This window comes from Lutra lutra, chromosome 8, assembly GCF_902655055.1.
Source record: "Lutra lutra chromosome 8, mLutLut1.2, whole genome shotgun sequence".
Lineage (NCBI taxonomy): Eukaryota > Metazoa > Chordata > Mammalia > Carnivora > Mustelidae > Lutra > Lutra lutra.
In genome coordinates, this window is record NC_062285.1 from 117508077 (window position 1) to 117531000 (window position 22924).

A 22924-nucleotide genomic window follows, 5' to 3' on the forward strand; every position below is an offset into this window, starting at 1 on the left:
GTTTTACACGTAAATTAATCAATATTCCTTGCACAACTATGTGGCATAAATAGGCACTTTTACTGGCCTCCAAGCTAGTGGCTTCTCTGGTACAACTACCATGCATTACTTATCCAATCCTTGATCACTAGTTACTTCAGGTTTCAAATGTGGTAATCAAAACAAAATTTAAGCGCTAAATGCCTGAGGTCTTCACTAATAAGAAAGGCCTTTGCTTATATTAACAGACAAGACAGAAGCAGAGCAGATTAAATTTTCAGTAAGGGAAACAAAAACAAGTTAGTTAAACCAGATTTGCATTCTCAATCCAATTGTGCCACTGACGTAATTCTGTCCAAAATCCAAACCACAAGAAGAAAAAATACTGCACACTAAACACTGAGGCAAACTAGGAAACAATCAGATATTAGGGATCCTGTGTCCCCCAAAATAAGCACCCTTTAATAAGGCTGCCATACTGCACCACTCCCAAGAAAGGCCCATTCACATCACAGTCTATATGAATGGCACCCCCTGAAGTTGTACAGCCCAAGATCCCAAATACTTTGGATTCAAGAATAAAACTTCAGTTTAGCAGCAATACAAATCAACTTCATTATTGTTTAACTCATGGAAAACTTATTATATGGTAATTCTAATAAAATCAAAATGAGAATTTCAATAAAATCAGATTACTGACCCCAAACATCCCATTTTCCTACCCACTGTTGGTAAATGGGCATCCACTATGCTTTAAAAAAAAAAAAATCTATCCCCCATTACAGACGGTTAAAGTTTAAGGTTATCCATTTTGTGGGACTAATGCATAAATGATGAACGCAAGTACACTTACACTGAGAAGGAATTCATTTTTTCCAGATTTACGGTGAAGCAGCATCTTTGCAAAATCAGAAAACAGTAATAACATTATAAGGCTCACTGTATTATGGTAAGCTCTCTTCTCTGCACTATAACTCTCCCAACCACCTTAGAACTAGATTAGTGTATTAAACAGATGAAGTAGAGGTCAAGCAGGCTGTACAAGCTAGTACTTGGCACAGCTGCAAGTCGAGCCCAGAAAGCCAACCCCCACATTCGGTGCTCCTGCCACACAGAACTCACACAAGCTCCACATACCCAAAATCTTTTTGCTCTTCAGAATTAGGAAGTAGATCTAAGACATTTAAGATACTAAACATTATTTTGCCCACAAAGCAGCATTTCTACCATTTTGAGAAGTTGATTGTCATTTAAGAGGTAAGCAACTGAGTAAATGCTACTGGCTAAGAGTACTATTGGGAGGTAGGGGTGCACCTTCTGCAGAAAGCTATCTCCCCCCTACAGTCTAACTCCCCAGCTACACTAGTTCCTATAGGTCAGGGTCCAGGTGTAGTGTTTGCAGCCTCAATACTGAGCACCACAGACTGTCACATTCCATATGGGCTTGAATGAACAGACCTAACTACTACGGAAAGAAAAATACAGAAAGGGTAAAGGGGGATTCAAGAACTTCCAAAAATGGTAGGCTCAAGGTTTTAAGAAGCCAGATAGTGGCCATAAATGGCAAGAATATCAGGAGAAAAAAAAGAATTTTTTTTTTAAAGTTTAAAACCCAACATGAACTATTTCATACTTCTGCTCAAAAGCTTTACCCTTGCTATTCTCCTTACAAGTTATGCACTTAAAGGACCAAATGCTAAGCACCAGAATATCAAGCTTAAGTTTCTTTTGCCCCTTTAATATCTTTGATAATCTAATAATCATCTTTCTCAAGTTTAATAATGATCATTTGCGAAACAAGATGGGATTGGGAGGGAGAAAAACCGTAAGTGACTCTTAATCTCACAAAACAAACTGAGGGTTGATGGAGGAGGGGGGCTGGGGTTATGGACATTGGGGAGGGTATGTGCTATGGTGAGTGCTGTGAAATGTGTAAACCTGGCGATTCACAGACCTGTACCCCTGTGGATAAAAATATATTATATGTTTAAAAAATAATAATTTTTAAAAAAATAATGATCATTTGCTAATAAGAACTGGCTGACATATTAAAGATTCAGTCTTCTACTTCAAGGTTTTTGGAAGAATTTGAAATTAATCTCATTTTCTTGAGTACTTTTGAGATTTTTAATATTTTACACATTATCAGTCTGGTTTGAAAGTTAAGTTTTTTTTTAAGATTTTATTTATTTATCTGAGATAGTAGAAAAGAGAGAAAGAGAGCACAAACTGGAGGGGAAGCAGAGGGAGAGGGAGATGCGGACTCCCCAACCAAGCAGGGAGCCCCCACGTGGGACTTGACCCCAGGGCCCTGAGATTATGACCTGAGCCAAAGACAGATGCTTAACTGACTGAGCTACCCAGGTGCCCCGAAAGTTACATAATCTTAAGAGATCCAGCTGGATGGAGTATATAGCTCAGTAGATATTTTATTTTTCTGTAATTTTAGATGATTATTTTATCCTGTGCCACTGAGCCAGACAAAGAAATGACCCATACAACTGAGATTTTAATATAACTGAAATAAGCACAAATTTACATACTGAGGCTGACATATGAGAGAGCATCTGTGTACAATAGTACTGGGTCAAATTCAGCCTCTTCATACGGGACAGCCAGAGTCTCTGCAACAACATAATATAAATGCTGGACTTAGGGCCTGCTAGCAGTATGAACTAATATGATATGATGTAAAACTCTAACTAAACAAAAATAATAAAATTTCAAAAAAAGATTATAAAAGCTTACAAAATTATAAAATAACAGATGTAAATGATCCAACTTAGTGGTTTCCTTGAGGAAAGTGACTAGATGGTTGAGAGGTGGGAGACACTTCAGCTGAATAACTTTCTGCTGAATTTTGTAACATGTCCAAGTACCACTTACCCAAAAAAGCAAGAAAAAAATGTTTTTAAATAAAATCACCCACGGAAACAGAATAAGTATTGTGAAAGTAACCCTATTTTGAAAGTAACAATGTCTCACTTTCAAGACAACCCTTAAAACTCAGAATAGACAAAGACTAAAAAAAAAAAATAATAATAATGCTATTTACTGTTATGGAGAAAACTGGCTCTCATAATCATGGTCGGTGGGATTACAAGTTAATCCAACCCTTAAAATTTCATGTCTTTGAATTTATCCCAAGGAAAAACTGCAAATATGTTCAAAAGTACAGCTCCAGAAATAATGATCACACCAAAGCCTGAGAGAAAAAGATGTTGTAAAGGTAATGTGTAACAGTACAGAAAAACATCCTTCTACATAAGTGAAAACACAAAGTTCAAAACAGTATAAACAGTGCTGGGATGGAATATTCCAAATCTTTTTTTTTTTTTTTAAGATTTTATTTATTTATTTGACATACAGAGATCACAAGTAGGCAGAGAAGCAGGCAGAGAGAGATAGGAGGAAGCAGACTCTCCGCTGAGCAGAGAGCCCAGTGCGGGGCTTGATCCCAGGACCCTGGGATCATGACCTGAGCCGAAGGCAGAGGCTTTAACCCACTGAGCCACCCAGGCGCCCCGAATATTCCAAATCTTAACAAGATGGTGGTTTCATAGTTATTGTCAAAATGTAAATGATACACTTAAAATGGCTGCATTACTTGTATGTAGATTACACCTTAAAAGAGTTTATTTAAAATAGGGGAAAAAAAGCCTAGTGTGTGTCTTGAGCTTACTGAGGGCAGGAAGTGGGTCTTAATTTGTGTAGACAAGACCCCCATTCACCTGAGCTTATGACCATTAGCTGCTATACTCCTAACTCTCCAACAAACATCCGTAAACTTGCAAAATGCTTGCAACTACGTAGTGGACTCTTTATGGAAACTGCTTAAAGGGCTGAACTGTGTGTTTGGGTTAAAAGCATATACAATCCCAGTACCAAAGACAAAAGAAAACCTCTAGGGTCGCCTGGGTGGCTCAGTGGGTTAAAGCCTCTGCCTTCTGCTCAGGTCATGATCTCAGGGTCCTGGGATCAAGCCCCGCACTGGGCTCTCTGCTCGGCGGGGAGCCTGCTTCCTCCTCTCTCTCTGCCTGCCTCTCTGCCTACCTGTGATCTCTGTCTGTCAAAGAAAGAAAGGAAGAAAGGAAGAAAGAAAGAAAGAAAGAAAGAAAGAAAGAAAGAAAGAAAGAAAGAAAATCTTTAAAAAAAGAAAACCTAGGGGCACCTGGGTGGCTCAGTGGGTTAAAGCCTCTGCCTTCGGCTCGGGTCATGATCCCAGGGTCCTGGGATCGAGCCCCGCATCGGGCTCTCTGCTCAGCGGGGAGCCTGCTTCCCTCTCTCTCTCTGCCTGTCTCTCTGCCTGCTTGTGATCTCTGTCTGTCAAATAAATAAATAAAATCTTTTTAAAAAAATAAAAATCAATAAAAATAAAAATAAAAAAAGAAAACCTCAAGACATTCATAAATGGCAAAACCCCGGGCAGGACTTTTTCAGAAGCTAATGAATTAGAAAGCTAGATAAATTTAGCTAGAACTTCAAGGTGTAGGGATGACACAAGAATTAATCCTTAAAACTGACCTGGATGTTCACGTACGTAGTTTCAGTTAAGCCTCAGATCCACCTCCGGAAAGATAACACAAGTGGCAGAACACCTGGACTAGTGCACTAGAAGCTCACTTCAGTCAAGGGCTCTTTTACACTTACGAGCTGGTACCTGGACTCCTCAGTCTCCAGCAGTGCTTTACATCAATACGCTCACGTTAGGTCAGTGACGGAGTTGTAACTGTAAGGTGTATCTGAGCTAAAAATTGAAAATGTTTCTTAATTTGTTCTAATAGTATATAAAGAAGTGTCCTCAGAGTTGAGGCAGTCACCAAGGATAGGGGCAAGAGTGAACCCCCAAGGTACCACTCGCCTGTATCCTCTGGCACTTTCTCTAAGCTTCCTTTCTTCTCTAACACCCTAGTCTGAATACACACAGTTCTTGTCTGTCCTGAGATTTGAGCACTGGTTCAAAAAAGAGGGAGGAAAATTCAAATCATTTGGAACAAAGGCATTTATATGTTACTTACTTTAAAAAAAAAAAATCATGACAAATGGTGTGTATGGGGGGGGGAGCGGTTCCCTTACCTTAAGCTTAGTCAAAACAAAAACATTTTTAAAAGATCTCAAAATCCCTAATTCTGCAGGACTGAAGTCAAGCCAAACACTGCCACATCTTCAGGGTTTTTTGCTCTTCCCTATCTATCATGGGCTGAGCTAGAAGGTCAGGCAGCTTTCTCTCTCTGAAACCTCTACACCGGGAAATTTGTATCTGTGTCACAAGGAAGGTAATGGTCTCTCACTTATCCTTCTATACTTTGTAATTCCGGAGGTGGGACTCTGCAAACCACTCTGCCGCTTTGCCAGGGACTGAGCACTAAACTCTGCAGATGAGAAGTGCTGAAGGGGAACTACAAGAGAGAACTTGCCTCTTCGAGGTTTCTTGTCTGTCTGAGGTGCCTGTGAGCATCACCCAACAGCCTGCAGCACATTCACTCAATCTGCAGTTTACCCCACACTGACAGCACCAGCTTAATCGCCATGTGTGCCTGCAGAGAGGGTAGGACTCCCTTTAGAGTTCTGCATCCCTGATGGGGCTCTGCATCATCCCAAGTTCCTCAATTTTAATAACCTCTATCTTTTCTCTGTTTTCTTCCCAAACCTGGAAGTGGTAGCTGCTTCCTATTCTACCTCCACAATACTTTAAAGCTCTCTTTTCACCCTTTCAGTCACCCACCGAACAACTTTATATATGTGACAGCTCCCAAACGTTCACAGAATTGCCACAGTAAGGATAAGCCTAGCTGCTACTAGTACTAGTACCAGAAGCTAGTGCTACCCCAAACCTCACTGCCCTTCACTCTGCAAAGGATAAAAGGACAGCTGGGAAGTAGAAGGGCAGTTATGCCAGTTAAGGAAATACCAAACCCAGAAGGTGCCCATGCAAGCACCTCAGGTCCCTAGATGTCTGGGAATCTTTCCACTTGAACAAGTAGAAGGCACAATGCCCATATCTAGCAACTAAAATCAAATAATCAAATTCAGGATTCAAAGGGTGGCTTACTCAAAAACAGTAATTCCAAAAGATATATACATCCCTATGTTTACTGCAGCATTAAATAAAATAGCCAAGATATGAAAGCAACCCAAGTGTCCATCAACAGATGAATGGATAGAGGATATGGCGTGTGTCTGTGTGTGTGTATGTACTGGAATACTACTCAGTTACAAAAAAAGGATGAGATCTTGCCATTTGAGACAACATGGATCAACCTAAAGGGCATAATGTTAAGTGAAATCAGACAAAGACAAATACTATATAATTTCACTCATGTGGAATTTAAAAAGCAAAACAAAAAGCAGAAACAGACCCATAAATACAGAGAATAAAGTGATGGGGATGAGCAAAATGGGTGAAGAGGAATGGGAAATATAGGCTTCCAGTTATGGAATGAGTCAGTCACGGGAATAAAAGGTACAGCATAGCGAATATAGTCAACAGTATTATAATAATGCTAGCACTTGTGAGCATAGCATAAGCTATAAACCTGTTCAATTCACTATGTTGTGACATCTGAAACTAATATAACACACTGTCAAAAATACTTCCTTTTTTTTAAAAAGTGGTTTTACTGGTATTCATATGTAAGTTTCACAGGTATCAGGACCAACACTACACCAACTAAGATCCACCCTTCCTCACTTTACAATGCAGCAGGCTACAGCTAGATGCTCTTCAGAGAACTACTTGGTAATATGCTCACATTCCAAGTGTGAATGACATAATCAGAATTTCATAATCTGGGAAGATTTTTGAGATTCCCAACCACCTTCTCCCAAACCAATTTCTCCCAAACCACAGTACCCCTCCAGTACCCTTGACAGAAGATACAGGGTCCAGCAATTTTGCACACAGCTTAGGTAATACTTTGAGGCAACACTTTCACATACATGGGAGTCAAATGATTCTAAAGAGAAAGGTAACCAACAGAAAACAAGATTAAGGAAGGGGACAAGGAAGGGGACAATCCCTGGGATCTCCCTGCCTGAAGATACAAATATCCCTTCTCAATCCTTCTCACTCCCATGATAAAGCTTTCTTCAGAGATAAGAATAAGGCTCTTGATATTGAGGGAAATGGGTAACATTTCTATACTTTGCAACTGATCACATTTTTTCAAGATATTTCCATTTTCTAACAGAAGTTGTATCACTAAGTTTATGATATAAAAGTGGCTCATATATACCAACCAGAAAGAATTATTTTTCTCAGTCTGCCATACACAGAGGAACTGTCTATAATCAGTATAAAGAACAAAGCAGATATTCAACATACTAATACTTGTAACCTTTAAGAAACTAACATACATAAATCATAACCATAATTGGCCTGATGATTCAACTCAAGAAATAAAGCAACATTTTGGAGTGTGTGTGTGTGCGCGCGCACATGTGCGCACACTCTAAAAGTATTAAAACTGCTGTAACTAATTACTCCTAAGAGAGAACATCTGCTAGTTTTACTTTCTTTTTTCATTTACAGGAGACCTAAATAGCTGCATTTTTAAATACACACCTGTGGGGCACAGGTATCAAAAAGCCTGCTCACCGACTAGGACTGGGATCTTGGTTGTCAGGGTCCTGCTGCATCCTATCACAGGAAAATCTGCTAAAGTAACCCTTAAAATGAAGGAAGCCAGCACTGGAATTCTCCAACACCTTTGTTTATAGCCCTGTTATGGTTAATCCACTATTATCAATTAAGCAGTAGAAAACAGAAAGGCTAGTACATATGTGTATGTGAACCATCAGAGCAAGGGTCTATAGACTTCTTAAAAAGTATATATGGTACTCAAAACTTTGACCCAGGCAGTGCCAAATATTTTATTTTCCAACTTACAAAGAGCAAATTAAAATATTTCTTCATCTGCTTTAAAAAATTAGGAAATCCTGCCATTCAAAACAAGGAAATTATGCTAAGTAAGCCAAACACAGAAAGACAAATATGCACGATCTCACTTATGCATGGAATCTTTAAAAACAAACAAACACACAAACAAAGTAGAACACTGTTAGGTGGAGGAAAAGGTAAGATACTGATCAAAAAGTAAAATCTTTCGGGGCGCCTGGGTGGCTCAGTGGGTTAAAGCCTCTGTCTTCGGCTCAGGTCATGATCCCAGGGTCTTGGGATCGAGCCCCGCATCAGGCTCTCTGCTCAGCGGAGAGCCTGCTTCCTCCTCTCTCTCTCTCTGTCTGCCTCTCCGCTTACTTGTGATATCTCTCTCTCTGTCAAATAAATAAAATAAAATCTTAAAAAAAAAAAAAGTAAAATCTTTCAGTTATACGTTATACAGTTACACATTCTGTATACCTGATGTAGCAGATGTGACAGTTAATAATAATACCACAAACTTATGTTACTGTCCATATTTCATATGTGACAGATAATAATAATACCACAAACTTTTATCTGTTACTTTCCATTGTGATTTTTTTGTTGTTGCAAGGACACTTCAGATCTACTCAGCAAGTTCTAAGTATGCATGCTCCCTCTCTTTCTGGCCCTCCCTACCTTGTGAGCCCCAACATGCTCGCTCTCTCTCTCTCTCTCCCAAAGGTGTGCTCCCTCTCTCAAATAAAATTTAAAAAAAAAAAAAAAAAAAGCAAATTACTTAAATTTTATCCCTGATTTTCTTTTCATGGAACCTGTAAAATAACAGAAAATAGTATTTCTAATTCTAAACCACCACCTACTTGTTATTAAGAACATAAACAAGAGGGGCACCTGGGTGACTCAGTAGGTTAGACGTCTGCCTTCAGCTCAGGTCATGATCTCAGGGTCCTAGGATCAACCCTGTGTTGGGCTCCCTGCTCAGCAGGGAGTCTGCTTCTCCCTCTCCCCTGGCTCCTGCACTCTCTTGTTCTTTCTCTCTCTCAAATTAATTAATCAATTAAATATTAAAAAGAGAAAAAAAGAACATAAACAAAATGACTACTGTCAAGATTTTCCCAGGAGAGTAGAGGAAACAAACCCAAAACACAGAATGCTGGACCATCAGGTCTGATGAGGGCTGCTTCCCTGCAAACATGGCATAATTCGGAAGTTGGAAAATACATCATTTTGGCTGGTAAGCAGTATCACTATCAGAAGTTATATAAGAAATAGGAAATGGGTGCCTGGGTGGCTCAGTGGGTTAAGCCTCTGCCTTCAGCTCAGGTCATTATCTCAGGGTCCTGCGATGGAGCCCCACATGGGCTCTCTGCTCACTGCTCAGCAGGGAGCCTGCTTCCCCCTCTCTCTCTGCCTGCCTCTCTGCCTACTTGTGGTCTCTCTCTGTCAAATAAATAAATAAAATCTTAAAAAAAAAAAAAAGAAGAAATAGGAAACTGGAAGAGATGTCAATAAAATAAGATGAAAAGACCAGCTTGTATGCCAAGTTTTAAAAGTCTGAACCTTACCCTATATACAGTGGAGAGCCACATGATCACATCAATGTTTTAGAATAATGTGATGGATGGGGAGAGAGGGATACAGGTGGGCAGTGAGTGAAGACAGAGATGAGTTCTGAGATTATTGCAAAAACAATCAGGAGAGGATGAGTAAGGGCCCACATACAAAGACAACTGGAAGGAGAAGACGGGAATGGGTTAAGAAAAGTCAGAAACATTCCTGAGGCTGAATCCATCCTGGGCTTACTAGCAAACTCAATGTGGAAGAGAAACACTGGGAGGGAAGAGGAAGAATAAATCTCAGACAACTAGGTTAATGTTGACATAACAAGGAAGAAACACTAAAAGTGTTGACACACATGAGGGGAGATAGCAAAATACATTCTATTGTTTAAAAAAAAAAACAGTTGATTTAAAAATGTCAGTAAGACATCTAAGTGAAGAAAAAAGGAGGCATTTGGAGACCTGAAATTCAGCACTAAATTTTGGAATCACAGATCAATGTGGACCGAAGCCAGGTAAAAGTAAATAAAGGTGTTCATAAGACTATATAATGAGTAAAGGCTCAAGGTCTGAACCTCAGGACATAATATACATTTAAAGGTTTTGAAACTGTCAAAGCTGATAGGATACAGGCCTACCTACCAGTTATACTGGAAAACTATACATTTATTTTAGAATACTGCTAACTACTCCAGCCTTTGTGGGTTTTGTTATTTGGTTTTTGGTTTTTTTAAATTGCTTAAGAGCCAGTTTAAAAGCCAAGAAGGGAAAATCAGTTCCAGGATTATGCGACATGGGTTTTTTTCTCACCGTTTCAAATTCTGCCCAAAGGGATCATATAATCGTCGAGTTTTCAAATACAAATTAGAAATAACTGAGGCCCAGGGTAAGTGAGTGACTTGGCCAAGGTCACAAAGTTTCTTAATCTTTGAGATAAGAATAAAAGTCAGGGCTGATCCTTAACATTATTCACCAGCATTAGCTTAATTTTCTCAGTGTCTAGCAATCAAGTCTAATCTTCAAAGATAAAGATTTACTACCACTAGAAAAAAAAAAAGATTTAATACCACTGACATTTTTTTTTTTTTAATAATGGCTCACAAGGCTGAAGAATATTTCTTAAATGTTCTAAAGCAAAGTAGGTTTCAAATATAACTAGTTTTGGGGAACTAATACAGATTATTTACCTTATAAAAGTACCACTATGCTTCAGCACTGTCATTTCTTAGAAGTTATTTACTCAGAAAACTTCAGCTAAGAAATTTTAAAGGGAATGAAGTACCAATACATGCTAAAATGTGAACCTTGAAAACATGCTAAGTGAAAGACGCCAGACACAAAAGTCATGTATTATACGATTACATTTATAAGAAAAATCCCAAACAGACAAAACCAGAGAGAGAAAAATAAGCAGTTCTCAAGGGCTGAGGAACTAAGAGGGTGGACAGTGACTACTAATGGGTATAGGATTTCTTTTCGGGATGATGAAAATGTACTGGAATTACAGTGGTGATGGCTGCACAACTTTGTAAACTTTTAAAACCCACTGAACTGTACATTTTAAATAGATGAATCTTATGGTATATGATTTATATTTCAAAAAAATAAATGAAGCATTTAGGTTTTCCTTCCATATTCAGTAAGATGTTAGCCACTTTATGAACAGAAGACTGAAATAGCAAAAGAAAATGAAGGGGAAAAATCATATTACTTAATTATTTGGGTTTATAATATACTTAGTATATTAATTGAATACTCAAAATGAAGACCCATTCATAAACTACATTTTGGAAGAAAAAAAAAACTTTTTAAAATTAAGACTGCCTTTAAAGTGCCTATGGTCCAAGCAAAGAAGTGCTGACTCATGTTACAGCTTTAGCACTGCTCAAGTATCTTCTTGGAGTTGATATGTGTAACCTGGAATGACATCCTACTCCCAACTCCCCACCCCCGCCACCTCACTTTTCTACTCACCCTTCAAAATTTAGCTCAAAAATCTAAAAATCTCTCTCCCTAAACCAATCTTTTTTTTTTTAAGATTTTTTTTTTTTTATTTGACAGAGAAATCACAAGTAAGCAGAGAGGCAGGCAGAGAGAGAGGAGGAAGCAGGCTCCCTGCCGAGCAGAAAGCCCGATGTGGGGCTTGAACCCAGGACCCGGGATCATGACCCGAGCTGAAGGCAGCGGCTTAACCCACTGAGCCACCCAGGCGCCCCTCTCCCTAAACCAATCTTTTTTTTTTTTTTTTAAAGATTTTATTTATTTATTTGACAGACAGAGATCACAAGTAGGCAGAGAGAGAGAGAGAGAGAGGAGGAAGCAGGCTCCCGCGGAGCAGAGAGCCCGACGCGGGGCACGATCCCAGAACCCTGGGATCATGACCTGAGCTGAAGGCAGAGGCTTTAACCCACTGAGCCACCCAGGCGCCCCTCCCTAAACCAATCTTGATGGGTCTCCCCATCCTGGACTGTCTGTCATGTCTTCAGTGTTCCCACTGATGCCTTTGCTCTCTATGTATGAAAAGGTACTGGCTATGTGATTTCTTTATTAATTATTTTTATTAACATACAATGAAAGACAAATAGCTGCTCTTTAGTTCCTTCTCACCCAAACCCCAAACTTCTCCAAGTGAAAGGATCCAGGAGGGCAAGACAGGAATATATCACCCCAGACCAAAGTCATCCCATCTTAAGTGAAACTATTACTAAATAGGGACTCACTTGTGCAAAAGCCTCTAATTAAACTATAAATAAAAAGACTTTGATGAAAAACACGAAAGCTGGGGCACCTGGGTGGCTCAGTGGGTTAAGCCTCTGCCTTCAGCTTGGGTCATGATCCCAGGATCCTGGGATCGAGCACCGCATCGGGCTCTCTGCTCAGTGGGGAGCCTGCTTCCCTCTCTCTGCCTGCCTCTCTGCCTACTTGTGATCTCTCTCTCTATCAAATAAATAAATAAATAAAAACACGAAAGCTAAGCACTTAGATCTTGCAATGAACATGTTTTTCCACTTCATTTGCCCAAATGATAAAATATAAAATACAAACACTGCCAGTTATTATCTAGGGGCAGACAAGCTCTGGTGCATTTCATCTACAGCACCTGTGTTGCACAGATTTAGATTGCCTAAGTTCATATCACAGCTCCACCAATCACTTAACCCCTCTGTGCAGGTTTCCGTATCTGTAATTCAGGGTTTAAACTAATATTCATATCATGGGCCTGCTGTTAGAATTAAGTAAATTAATGCATGTAACATGCTTAGAACAGTACCTAGCACATAGTAAGTGTTCAATAAAAGAGGTCTTACTTACACAGTAAAAACTGTATGACCAATCTCACTTCAGGAACAGTTGTCACACTACACTCTGGTGAATGAATCATACACTAAGTCTGAATTTAACAATTCAAAAATTCTTCGCCAACAGTTGATTCCAACTCACTAAACTTAGTAATTAGACAGTAATACTTCTTAATGGGACCCTAAAAATTACTTAAGGCACTATCCATCACACATACTAGATTCCTGGAATATGGTATACTTTTGTGTACTCTTTCTCTTCTGCTTTTTCTCCTTCCAGCTTTCATACCTGCTATTCCATCTACCCAAAACTCACTCTCCCTCCTTCAACTTTACCTTTTAAAGATTTTATGTATTTATTTGACAGAGAAGAGAAAGAACAGAAGCAGGGGGAGTAGGAGAAGATGCAGGCTCCCCATGGAGCAGGGACCCCAATGCCAGGCTCCATTCCAGGACCCTGGAATTGTGACCTGAGTCAAAGGCAGACACTTAACCAAATGAGCCACCCATGCACCCCTCCCTCCTTCAACTTTAAAAACATTCTCTCGGAGTGCCCGAGTGCCTCAGTAGGTTAAGCATCTGCCTTCAGCTCAGGTCATGATCCCAGGGTCCTGGGTTCCCTGCTTCCCACCCCCCCCTCCACCACCGCCTGCCACTCTGCCTACTTGTGATCTCTCTCTCTCTCTCTCTCTCTGTCAAATAAATAAATAAAATTTTTTAAAAATTCTCTCATCCTTACTTTCCTTCATTCTCAGTCTATGGTAAATCCCATGTGTATCTTTTCTCACAACACACCTCACTTTAATTTCTTGTTTCATGACTGAGTTTTCCATTAGATAGTGATGCATTCATTTTTTTATTCACCTGGCTTAGTGCTAAATACATATTATGCATCCAGTAAATGTCCATTTATCTGAACTGAAAATGTCTCAAGAATGGATTTAAAAAAAAAAAAAAAAGGGATATTAAAAAGGCAGAAAAATCACAATTTCACAGAAGAATGAAATTTGGCCTTGGGCTCTTACTAGCTGAGTACATCATTTGTGTCCCTGCCCTATAGTAAGAGAGGAAGGGGATGGTAATTCCAATTGTGATAAGAACACAAAGACTTTATGGGAATAACATTTTCCTTAGTATAAATTATTTTTAAAAATCTTCAAAAGTTGTAAATAAAGGCACCCATAGTCTCAAGACACAAAGATAACAACTGTTATACTTCTTTCTAGTATTTTCCTGACTACAATTCCTTTAGTCACTAGACTATAAAGACTTTGAAAATAAAAACAGATTTGCCCAAAACAGACCAAATTACTGATAGAGACATAATGAAAACTAAGGGAGTTTGGAAATCTGAACAGATTAGCCAAAAAAGCAAAATATGTCAACATTAGATTCTGAAAACAGTATCTAAAAGCACTTAAGAGCCCTTAGCTAGATCAGTCAGCAGGGCATGTGACTCTTTTGATCTCAAGGTCGTGAGTTCCAGCTCCACAAGCCCCATGTTGGGTACAGAGATTATTTATCAATAAATAAAATAAAATCATTTAAATTATAGCTAAATCCTAATCAGTTAGAGACATCTGAGTTGTAGGCCAAATCAGAATAATAAAAATTTTGATTTTTATGTATCCCTAAGTACCCTTAAGGGATTCTAGAATAGCTACAACCAGGATTTTAAAATAAAACAAAATACCCTGAATAGTGTGATATCTATTAGTGTTATATCTCTAAGCTATATCACACTACAGCTCTTTAAAAAGAATAGCTAATAGAGAAGTCTCTCTATTGATTCTGAGGGCTCTTTACCAGTTATCTAGTTCTTTCAATTATACAATAATGGTTTCTGCTACCAGAGATGCTAGCGCCAGTTTTCAGACTATGGTGATCCTACATCCTATCTAATCCACAAATTAAAGACAACTACTTAGCATTTAAAAACAAAACAAAAAATACTTCATGTAGGAAACATTTTTAGAAGTTGCTAAGATTTCAGGAAAAGTAAACTAATTCCCTATTACTCCATCTCCTAGTTTACATATCCATGCTGATGTCCTTCATATACATTTGCAAAGAAAATTTCAACTGTGTAATAAAATACCAGTCTAACACATCTTTCATACAAAGGAATATTTCTTGATATAAAATTACTACACATATTATGCCTTTCAGATCTATTTTGTTTTTATAAAGTAAAATTATATAAAAATTAGGCACCTACATCAAAACTGATGACTACAATTGTAATGCCCAAAACCCCTAGTGGATGGTCTCCTCATTCCCGTTTCTGATATTTATTTCTCTAGTGCATACACATTCATAAGTCACAATAACAGATTTAAATGTATGTTCACAATCTGTACTACCTGAATCTGTAGTACAACTTAACTGCTTCTTAAAACCATTTACACACAAGTAAACCACCCTATGGGATATAGGGGAAAAAGCAAAGTTACCAACTTTCAGCAGAATCCTAGTCATCCAACTTCTCTGGCCTACAAACTCATCAGAGAAGGAAAACGATGGACATCCTCTTAGGTAAAACTCTATAGCTATAAGTGGTCAAACTGTGAAAGAAATTTAGAACTTCCACAAAGCAAAAGCATAGTATTTCTGATGCCATAATTACTTAGCATGGTAGACAAAAGTGCGAGCTATTTTGACAAAACTCAATTTCTATTGTAAAAGTCAATCAACCTCGACAAAAGAAAATGCTTGAAATAGAGAAGCTTAAAAAGTAACACTCGGGGCACCTGGGTGGCTCAGTGGGTTAAAGCCTCTGCCTTCAGCTCAGATCATGATCCCGGGGTCCTGGGATCGGGCCCCGCATCGGGCTCTCTGCTCAGTGGGAAGCCTGATTCTTCCTCTCTCTCTGCCTGCCTCTCTGCCTACTTGTGATCTCTGTCTGTCAAATAAATAAATAAAATCTTAAAAAAAAAAAAAAGTAACACTCAACTGCTATTTTTAATTTACTTTCAATTAAGCCCACATTTCATAATCAAACATCAGGCAGTAAATTAAAAAGTATCCTTACAACCTGAAAATTTAATCACTACCAAAAGCAGTCCAGGGATTTCTTAACTTGGAATCCACCGAGACCAAGAAGATTCACAAATAAGCTTGTCAAGAACCTGAAACCCAATAAGTCATATATAAAAAATATGGTTTATTATCCTAGAATGGTCAAAAAAACCTTTTTTTAAGATTTTATTTATTTATCTGTCAGAGAGAGAGAGAGAGAGCGTGCACAAGCAGAGCGGCAGGCAGGGGCAGAGAGAGAAGCAAGCTCCCCAATGAGCAAGGAGCCCGATGCAGAACTCAATCCCAGGACCCTGTGATCATGAACTAAGCCAAAGGTAGCAGCTTAACTGACTGAGCCACCCAGGCATCCCGGTCGAAAATTTTTTTTAAGAAAGATTTATTTATTGAGAGAGAAACAGACCATGAAGGGAGGGAGGGGGAGAGGGAAAGGCAGAATGTCAAGCAGACTCCCCACTGAGCACAGAGCTGGCAGCAGGGCTTGATCTCAGAACCCTAAGATCATGACCTGAGCCAAAATCAAGAGTCAGACGCTTAACCAACTGAGCCATCCAGGTGCCCCTGAAAATTCTTAACAGAAAATTCTTAAACTGGGACAACCAAAAGAGCCAAGCACCATACTGTTTCTGGTCAAGATTTTACTGTAAGAGTTTATCAGTTTCCTAAGGATGTTTTAATTACATATAACAAGTCCATCCTCATCATGTTAGACTTTCATGCCTTTTTTTAAATGGAAAAAAAAATTATCAGTCAGACTTTGAAGGCTCAAAAACAGGGCCAGTTATCTGACTTTTCTCACTAAAAACTACCATATGTACTAGAACAGATATCAAATGAATGGCTTTTAAATAGTGATAGGAAAAAAGAAATATCTGTATTTTTAAAAATCAAAATTATTAAAGTAAAAAGTATATAGGACTCAAGTTCAATGCAGAGTCAGACCATATTAAGTTTTTAAGAATCTGACTAAACCTCACCAAACAGAAAAATAAATTCTAGGAAAGACTGGTGAAAATCTAATCTGAATAGGTTGGTTTGCCAGGTTTTAATCAAGTAAGTCAACTCCTTGAGTAAATTACCTACTATTCTTTAGGCTGTATTTTACATCTCTGTGATTAACTTTGAGAAGACCAAGGCCATAATTACAGATCTGATTTATCTGCTCCCAAAGTAACTCTATTTCTTTATGAGGAACAGATTAGGAAGGATCTCTTATTTTATCTTTTTTTTTTTTTTTAATGGGGGCGGGGAGAGGATGAACAAGTCAAGCCGGGAGGAGGGTCAGAGAAAGAGAGGGAGAAGCAGACTCTGCTGAGCAGGGAGCCTGATGGTGGGCTTGATCCCAAGACCCTGAGATCACGACCTGAGCCGAAGGAAGACATTTAACCGACTGAGTCACCCAGGCACCCCTAGTAATCTTAATCTTACATGATTTTAAGCTGTAACTGCTCAGTCACTTTTAAAGACTAAAAGAGCTCTGGCCAAGGAGAAGAGAGAAAAAAGCAAATTCTTAAAGTTCTCAGTAAAACACAGAACTGTCAAAATTCAGTATAATTCACCATGTATGTAAAATACTACTAACTGTAGGACTACATTAATCACAGCACTGTTTGCATAGCAAATTTTGGAGACAATCTAAAAGTCAGCAATAAGCAATCAGTTAAATTAAGGTCGAATAGCACAGTTTCACAAAGAACCCCTCTAAAAAAATGAGTCACCTCAAAGATAAAATGGGGGAGGAGATTAAGGTATCTGCATTGGGAGGAGGGGACTAGGCCTAATACATACATACTAAATCTCTCTGGTCTTTCTGGAAGAATACACAATAAAAATAATGACTGTCTGGCAGGCACCTGGAATGCTGAAGGGCAGATGAGAGAGTAACTTTCTCTATGTACCCAGTAGAACCTTTCAAATGCTGTACTCAGGTACTTCCTATTAGACAAAATAAAAAACTGATTTATTTTTTAGCGAATTAGAGATTAACTTCTAGCTCAGAAATTAACTTTTAGCTCAATGATTTAGACAGAATCTACTAAGCAATAATAATGTCAAATTATTATATAGAATAACTCTGCTAAAAACTTTCTTCCAGAGATTGAAGCACACTCATTCATTCATTATTTCAGTGCCCATTACATCCTCTGGGTATTAGAGCAATGCCCAAGTCATCTAAGAATCCCTGCTTTTGTGGAGCTTTAGTAGGAGCAGAGATAAAGAGTAAATAATGTAACTTCAAATACTTGTAAATGCTACAGAAAGAAGAGGAGGAAATATGGGAATGAAGAAGAACTATAAGGGAGGGGGAGAGGAAAACTGTTTTGGGATAATTAAGGTAGACTTCTCTGAGGATGACGTTTGAGCCAAGAACTGAACAATATGTCAAAACAAGCAATGTAGTAAACAGAAGGAAAGCCCTGTCACTGGAACAAACTTAGCCTCTTATTCTTCAGACAGAGCAAAGCAACAATGTGGTTGCAGAAGAGTGACCCAAGGACAGACATGCAGGAGATGACCACAGAGGCAAGCAGATGCAAGGAAGGCCTTGTAACTACAGGAGAAAAAGTCAAGATTGTATTCTAAGTGTGATGGAGAACCTTTGTACAGTTCTGAGAATGGGAGTGACATGATCTGTATTTTTAAAAAGTTAACGCTAGCTGCTGCTTAGGAGCAGCTGTATTAGGAGACTAATACAGTAGGCTAGGCAACAAATGATGGAACTGAAGAGTGGTTTCAGAGAGATAGGTAAATGTCGCTGATTAAGGATATATTTTGAAAGCTGACGCCCTAGGGGATTTGCTAGTGGATTGTATATGGGAATCTGAGTGAGACAGTAAATGAGTGAATAGAAATTCAAAAAAATCATTTTATATTTGTATAGTTATTCATAGTTATCAAAGTATATTTACATATATTGTCATTTCATTAACAAGAAGCAGGGAAAGGTCACACCTGGCCAAGATCTGAGTTCTGTCCCTTGCCAGTTTTAAGAACTTAGGAAAGTCATCTGAATGGGTTTCTAGACTATGTAAGGTAGTCTACTTCACAAGATCAAGAGCTACAAGTATCAAATGATGTAAGACTTTCATAAAGGCAGGAGCACCTGGCTGGCTCTGTCGGTGGAGTATGCAATTCTTGATGTCGGGGTTGTGGATTCAAGTCCCACTCTGGGTGTAGAGATTACTTAAAAATAAAACCTTGGGCACCTGGGTGGCTCAGTGGGTTAAAGCCTCTGCCTTTGGCTCAGGTCATGATCCCAGGGTCCTGGGATCAAGCCCCCCATTGGGCTCTCTGCTCAGCAGGGAGTCTGCTTCCTCCTCTCTCTCTCTGCCTGCCTCTCTGCCTACTTGTGATGTCTCTCTGTGTCAAATAAAATAAAACTGTTAAAAAAAATAAAAATAAAACCTTAAGGGGCGCCTGGGTGGCTCGGTGGGTTAAGCGCCTGCCTTCAGCTCAGGTCATGATCTCAGGGTCCTGGGATCAAGGCTCAGGTTGGGCTCTCTGCACAGCAGGGAGCCTGCTTCCCCCTCTCTCTGCCTGCCTCTCTGCCTACTTGTGATCTCTGTAGAATAAATAAATAAAAATCTTTAAAAAATAAAAATAAAGCCTTAAAAATTTTTTCTGCAAATGCAAATAATGACCAGTTGGCAGTGAACAGCATCCTATCAATAGCTGTCCAATGAAAGAGGTGTGTTCGTTCAATTCAGGACAGCACAGCTGCCTACCCAGCACCACCACCACCACCTATTCCACATGGAATTGCAGATGACAAAAAAGAGGCAAATCTTAAAAAAATTTTGATTAAAAAACAAACATTTCGGGTGGGTTGCTCAGTCAGTTGAACGTCCAACTCTTGGTTTCGGCTCAGGTGATCTTTTGGGTCTTAGGAACCATCCCAGCCTGGGACTCCGTACTCAGTGGGGAAACTGCCTGAGAGTCTCTCCCTCTGCCCCTCCCCATCCCCACTCAATCCACACACATTCTCTCAAATAAATAATCTTTAAAAAAAAATTTTTTTTTCACTGATTATGGGAAAATATACATAATTCAAGAATAGCACTAGAAAACACATTATAGTCTTGTAATCTTTCCTAGGGACTAGAGAAAACAGTTAACTTAAGTATAAACATTAAAATAAAACCACCTAACTTTTCCAAGATAAAACCCAAATGAAGTCACCTTTTTATCAAAGAAGTGCTATCAACAATATACTGTAAAATTAAGACCATATTTACAAATTACCACGGTCTTGGTTAAAATACTAAAATGAAATACCTAGTGTAAACTAAATTGTGTGCCAAAACTGAATTATGAGGACTTCACTGCCATAAAACATTTCTGTAACTTTATTAAACAAAGTTTCACAGGATTATTTGTTCATCCAAGGCTTTCATATTACTGCAGATTATGTCCAGAATCAAGCAAAACTGTAAAAAATGTTAAACCTATTTCATTACGTATTTTGGAGAATTATTAAGAATGTCAATTTGTATTATGTGGGCAATAAATAACCTGAATACAGGAAGCAAAAATTTGAAGACATCTGGTGTACATCTAGAGCCCCCATGTCTCATTTTCAACTGAGGCTTCAATAAACATGACTGGGGTCATATGAGGAAAACCACATTGTAAGAACCATTCAACGCATACAGCAATTTAACTGCCTTGGACAAAGTCTGAGACAAATCCCTAATACAATAAATTGTGCACTATGAAAGTTCACATTAGACTGCAGCACGCAATGACAATCTACGCTACTTCTCTAATTTCTAAGAATTTCTACCTTATAAAACGTCTTATTTCTCCAAGTCAAGCACTCTAGGTCAGAGACATCTGCCCAACTCAGGTATATGTAAGTTGCAGAAAGCACGGCACAATACATCACCCATTAAAAGACCTTGGACTTTTATGCATCTCCCCCCAAACTTTAGAACAAGCTAGATTAAATACACGTTCACCAGGTTATATCAAGGAAATGATACTGCAATTTAGTCACTTTAACTCGCTTATTAAGCAACACAGAGGTTCAACTAAAATCTTCATTAAAAACGACAAGAAATTTCAAGGTTCTGTTTTTATGTACTCCAAGAAATACCGCACGTCTGAGGACCTGATATTACATAAAGAATTTACAAAACCAATATGTCCATTTTTCATAGTTCTACATATGTTTGCCAAAGTATAGTATTCATAAAGAGCCGAGAACAGTTTAAACATTAAAGTGCATAAAATCGAGAAGCAAAGTATTTCACCAAGTCCCCCTAACATGCTCTGCCGCTCCCCCAATGTTGTGTTAAACTATTTCTTGAGCAGAAACCGCTCTCAAAGAGTTTGCCAACCAGAGTAAAATCACTTCACAGAGATAACGAGCGGAAACCTATTTAGAAGAGAGGAGATCACGAAAGCGAAGGCAGCAGGGAGCGAGCCCCACGTCTCCGGACCCCGGCAGCCTGCGGCGAACATCTGCCTACCGCGGCAGGACGCGCGGCCCTCCCGGGGCCGCCTCCCGGGGCTCAGGGCCCCGCCCGGCCTCACTCTCCTGGTTCATTCATTCTGAACCCGGGGCTTCCGCACCCCCGCGCTCACGCCCGGCCCGAGAGGAGGCTCCAGGGCCGAGGACCTACGACGGGCCACAACTCCCGCCCGGAGTCCGGGCCCCGCCGCGATTCGCGCGCGCCCGCGGCCTCCTCCCGGGTGGTCTGAGGCCGCGGAGGCCCGCGCGGGCCCGCGCCCAAGACTAAAGCCCCGCAACCCCGCGGCCCCACCCTCCGCCAGGGTGCAAGCCAGGCCTTCCCCGCCCGCCGGGCGGCCAACGGGAAGCCCCCGGTCCCCGCCGCCCCGTTGCCCCACCGCGGCCGGAAGTCTCTCCGGAGCCCCCTCCCCAGAGCCTGACTTCCCTAGCCGACACGGCCAGACCCTCTCCGCGCTGGCCTGGGGCCTCCCAGGGCGGGCCGCAGGCCTGAGGAAGCGAGGAGCCGCGCCGCCGGGGCGGCCGAGCGGTCAAGAGCAGAGCGCAGAGCCAGGGGTTGGCCTGGGCGGTTACCTTGATAATCCTGCGGGGCAGCCCGGCCATCTTGTCAGATCCCGAGTTCGGCCTCTGGTCTCGACTCTGGCTCCGCTCGCCTCACGCACGAGTGGAAGTCCAGAGCTCCACTTCCGGGGGACGTTGCCGCGCCCGCCGCCGCCGCCGCCGAGGCCCCTTGGGAAATGTAGTCCCTGCTCGTGCGCGGGCTTCTCTAGGACCTGGCCCCCTCCCCCGCCCCAGCCCCGGCCTGGGGTTGGCGGAAGTGACGAGCCCCAGCGGGGCAGGGACTTGGGGGAGGAGGCGCGAGGCGGCGCGGAGCTCTGGCGCTCGTGGCCGAGCCCGCCGCGCGACGGTGCGATTACGCGGCCGGCGCCCCACAGGCCTTTTACTGCGGCCACGCCTGCGCCAGTGGGCGACGTAACAGAGGCTCAGCGGCGGGCGCAGCCCATTCATTCATGCGTTCGTTTGTTCGTTCATTCAACGTTTCTACGTTGCGCGCGGACCACAGCGGGGAACGACTCCGGTTAAGTGGAGCCGGGGCTCCTTCCTCAAAGGGAGGTGAAAGACTGAAACTCAGTAGCCATAGTCCTGAATGCGGATCTCGGAACTTATCCAGGGAAACCCTAGTCATAGAGTTATGATATTTAAATTTTGATTTTTAAATTTCATGAAAATCGGGCTCCTTAAGCCCAGAGAAGGCTGAGAGAAAGGATCTGGAGAGAGTTGGGAGGCAGGGAATTGGCTTCTGAACGCAGAGCTGCTAGCTGGAGGAATGACCGAGGGCAGGATTAGAAAGCCCAGAGAAATCCCTGAGAGAGGGATTACCCATGGCACGCAGGGCCCTAAAAGAAGATTAGAGTGGCGGTGCTTGAAAATGGGATTGTTGGAGAAGCATTTTGTCACATTTGTCACTGCTTGCTTGCTCTGGGATAGGGTTTTCGCAGGCATTATTTTATTTCATAGCAATCTTGAGAAGGTATCTCTACAAATGAGGCTCAGAAATGCCAACTAGCTTTTTCCAAGATTATCCAGGAGAAAATGGAGCTGTTTTGACCCGGAGGAAGTCTCTCAAAACATGGACCCCTTAACTGCTTAACCACAGCGTTTCCTAGCAGAGGACACAAAGTAGATTGAGTAAGGATGT

The 22924-nt window shown here is 40.7% G+C and overlaps 1 protein-coding gene across 1 annotated transcript in view; it reads right to left on the reverse strand.

The window, feature by feature from the left end:
• Positions 1 to 22144, reverse strand: part of UBE2N (ubiquitin conjugating enzyme E2 N) — a 37045-nt gene extending 14901 nt beyond the window's left edge. Inside the window, exon 1 of the mRNA XM_047743486.1 lies at positions 21799 to 22144. Within this exon, the coding sequence (XP_047599442.1) occupies positions 21799 to 21828 (30 nt within the window). The 5' untranslated portion in view covers positions 21829 to 22144. The remainder of the gene's footprint in view (positions 1 to 21798) is intronic.
• Between the last annotated feature and the right edge of the window lie 780 nt (positions 22145 to 22924).